The 2,227-nt window shown below is 38.5% G+C and overlaps 1 protein-coding gene across 1 annotated transcript; it reads left to right on the forward strand.

Moving 5' to 3' along the window:
- Positions 1-275: 275 nt before the first annotated feature.
- Positions 276-1,381, forward strand: LOC118045369 (zinc finger protein GIS3). Its single transcript, XM_035053977.2, has one exon. It carries the CDS (start codon positions 542-544, stop codon positions 1,283-1,285), a length of 744 nt encoding a protein of 247 aa, XP_034909868.1. The 5' UTR covers positions 276-541; the 3' UTR covers positions 1,286-1,381.
- Positions 1,382-2,227: the final 846 nt, after the last annotated feature.

Raw genomic sequence — 2,227 nt, forward strand, 5'->3', positions numbered from 1 at the left:
AATCAAAAAGATTTTAACTGGTAGCTTAATTAAAGAATTATTATTATAATAATTATTATTATTAATCACCATTGCTATTACTATTTTAATTAATTAAGAACTAATGGGACTATTGTTGAATTGAATCCCATTGTCCAACAAAGGGCATTCTTGCAATTTACCCCCATAGACACCAACATAGCTAAGAAAGTACAGTGGTGTCACGCTATAGAGAGAGAGAGAGATAGAGAAATTTGCCCGAGACAAGTGCAATCCTTTTGGGTCCAGTGCTCTTGGTTCGTGTTCCCAAAGACCATCACACACTTTCTCCTCCTAGGGATGTCCGCAACCATCTCTCTCTCTCTCTCTCTCTCTATGACATGTACACTACTCTTTTTTATTTTATTTTTCTCAAATACCTTTTTTTTTTATCCTGTATATATACCCCACCCATGCAACATCTCGCCTTGTACTTCACAGTTCACACCCTCAGCTCCAACGCCCCTGTTTCTCTCCTTGTTTCTCAAAACAAGTCTCTCTCACCTTGCTTGCCTATCTAAAAATGGCAGAGCTAGACTACGAAACAAAACATAACTCAACCTCTACACGCTTAAAACTATTCGGCTTCAACGTCTCAGAAGATGAAGAACAAATAACCACAACAGACTCTCTCAAGTCATCTTCTTGTAATTCTCCTGACGACTCCTCTTTTGCTACAGCTACAACGACAGTCCCTGCTACGGCCTCAGGAGACAGCAGAAAATACGAGTGTCAGTACTGCTGTAGGGAATTCGCAAACTCACAAGCCCTTGGTGGCCATCAAAACGCACACAAAAAAGAAAGACAGCAACTCAAACGAGCTCAAATGCAAGCCACAAGAAACGCAGCTGCGGCTGCCGTTTCTTTTGGTAGAAACCCTATGATCTCTGCCTTTGCTCCTCCTCCGCATCTCCTGGCCCAAGCAGCAGGCCAGGTTATGGTCCCGGCGGCTTCTCCGTCGTGGGTTTACTTGCCACGGGCTGCAACACCGTTTCATGTTTCACATGGGTGTGTGTTCCCTAGTGGGGTGAGTGGGAGGGGTGGAGGGGGCTTACCATATGGTGACAGTGTAGGAGATTTTGGATTATCTAATAGTGCTAGTGGGCCACACCAACAACTGCAAAGTAGGGCCCATTTTAGCAGTGTAGTTGATGATCATAATGGGCCTACATCATTGAGTAGGTTCTCCGAAGGTGACGATGGGCCTAACTTTGATGAAAAACTTGGCTTGGACCTGCATCTTAGTCTTGCTCCAGCTGGGCCATGATTTTTTTAGGAGTGACCTGGAATATTATTTTCCAGGTCGGATATTTGTACATTTTCAAATTTTATTTATTTATTTTTGCGATGATTTATTTCATTAGATCAGGAATTGCTTCTTCGTCTCCATTTTGCTTTGCTAACCAGTTTAATTTTATAACTGACTCACTACCTTTAGCAAAATATTTGTTTGTTCCTAACAAGCTTGTTAATTGCGTATACACCACATGGTTGATTTTATATGTGGACACTTCTAAGAAATTTCCTTGAAGCCTCGAGGTCACATTTCACTAGCTGTGACTTGTGAGACCAGGGATCTTAGCTGTTCTGATTGTCATTACTTAGCGTACATTAGGGTTTTGTTTACTTATCTTTTCAGTTTTATTTTTCTAATTTTATTTTGTACAAATTCATCATGGCATCTGACCGTAGGACGATTGAACACCCGTGCATTCATCCCATCGAGCCCTTTCATATTTCCCTTTTCAATATGTTTTTCTTTTTTCCATTGACATATATATTCAAGTTAATTTTGATATCTTTATTAATTTTATGAATTTTTAAAATTAACAATTATATAAATTTTAACCCAATAACTTCTCAAATTAAAAAAATTTATAAAATTCTTACATTATATGTAAGCTTTGCAGAATTAATTGTCGGTATATGCGGGGGTAAAAAAGAAGAAGAAGAAGAAGAATTCTCCGGTACAAGAAATAATATAAATTAAAGCTTAATTAATTATGAGATAATGTGGTTTGACAAATTAAGTTCAGCTTCATTATTAATTAATAAATTAAGTATATCCATTTTAGCATTAACTGGGATTGACTGCACCACTCCCCCCATTGATGCACGATGAGCAAATAAGAAATCTAAAGTGACCACTAAAAGAGAAGGACAATAAATGCCCCATAGAGACACATCACGGGAAAGAGAGAAGGAAAAA

Source organism: Populus alba, chromosome 10, assembly GCF_005239225.2.
Source record: "Populus alba chromosome 10, ASM523922v2, whole genome shotgun sequence".
Taxonomy (NCBI): Eukaryota; Viridiplantae; Streptophyta; class Magnoliopsida; order Malpighiales; family Salicaceae; genus Populus; species Populus alba.

Coding starts and splice junctions, on each gene's coding strand:
- LOC118045369 (XM_035053977.2), top strand. CDS start 542: ATGGCAGAGCTAGACTACGAAACAAAACATAACTCAACCTCTACACGC.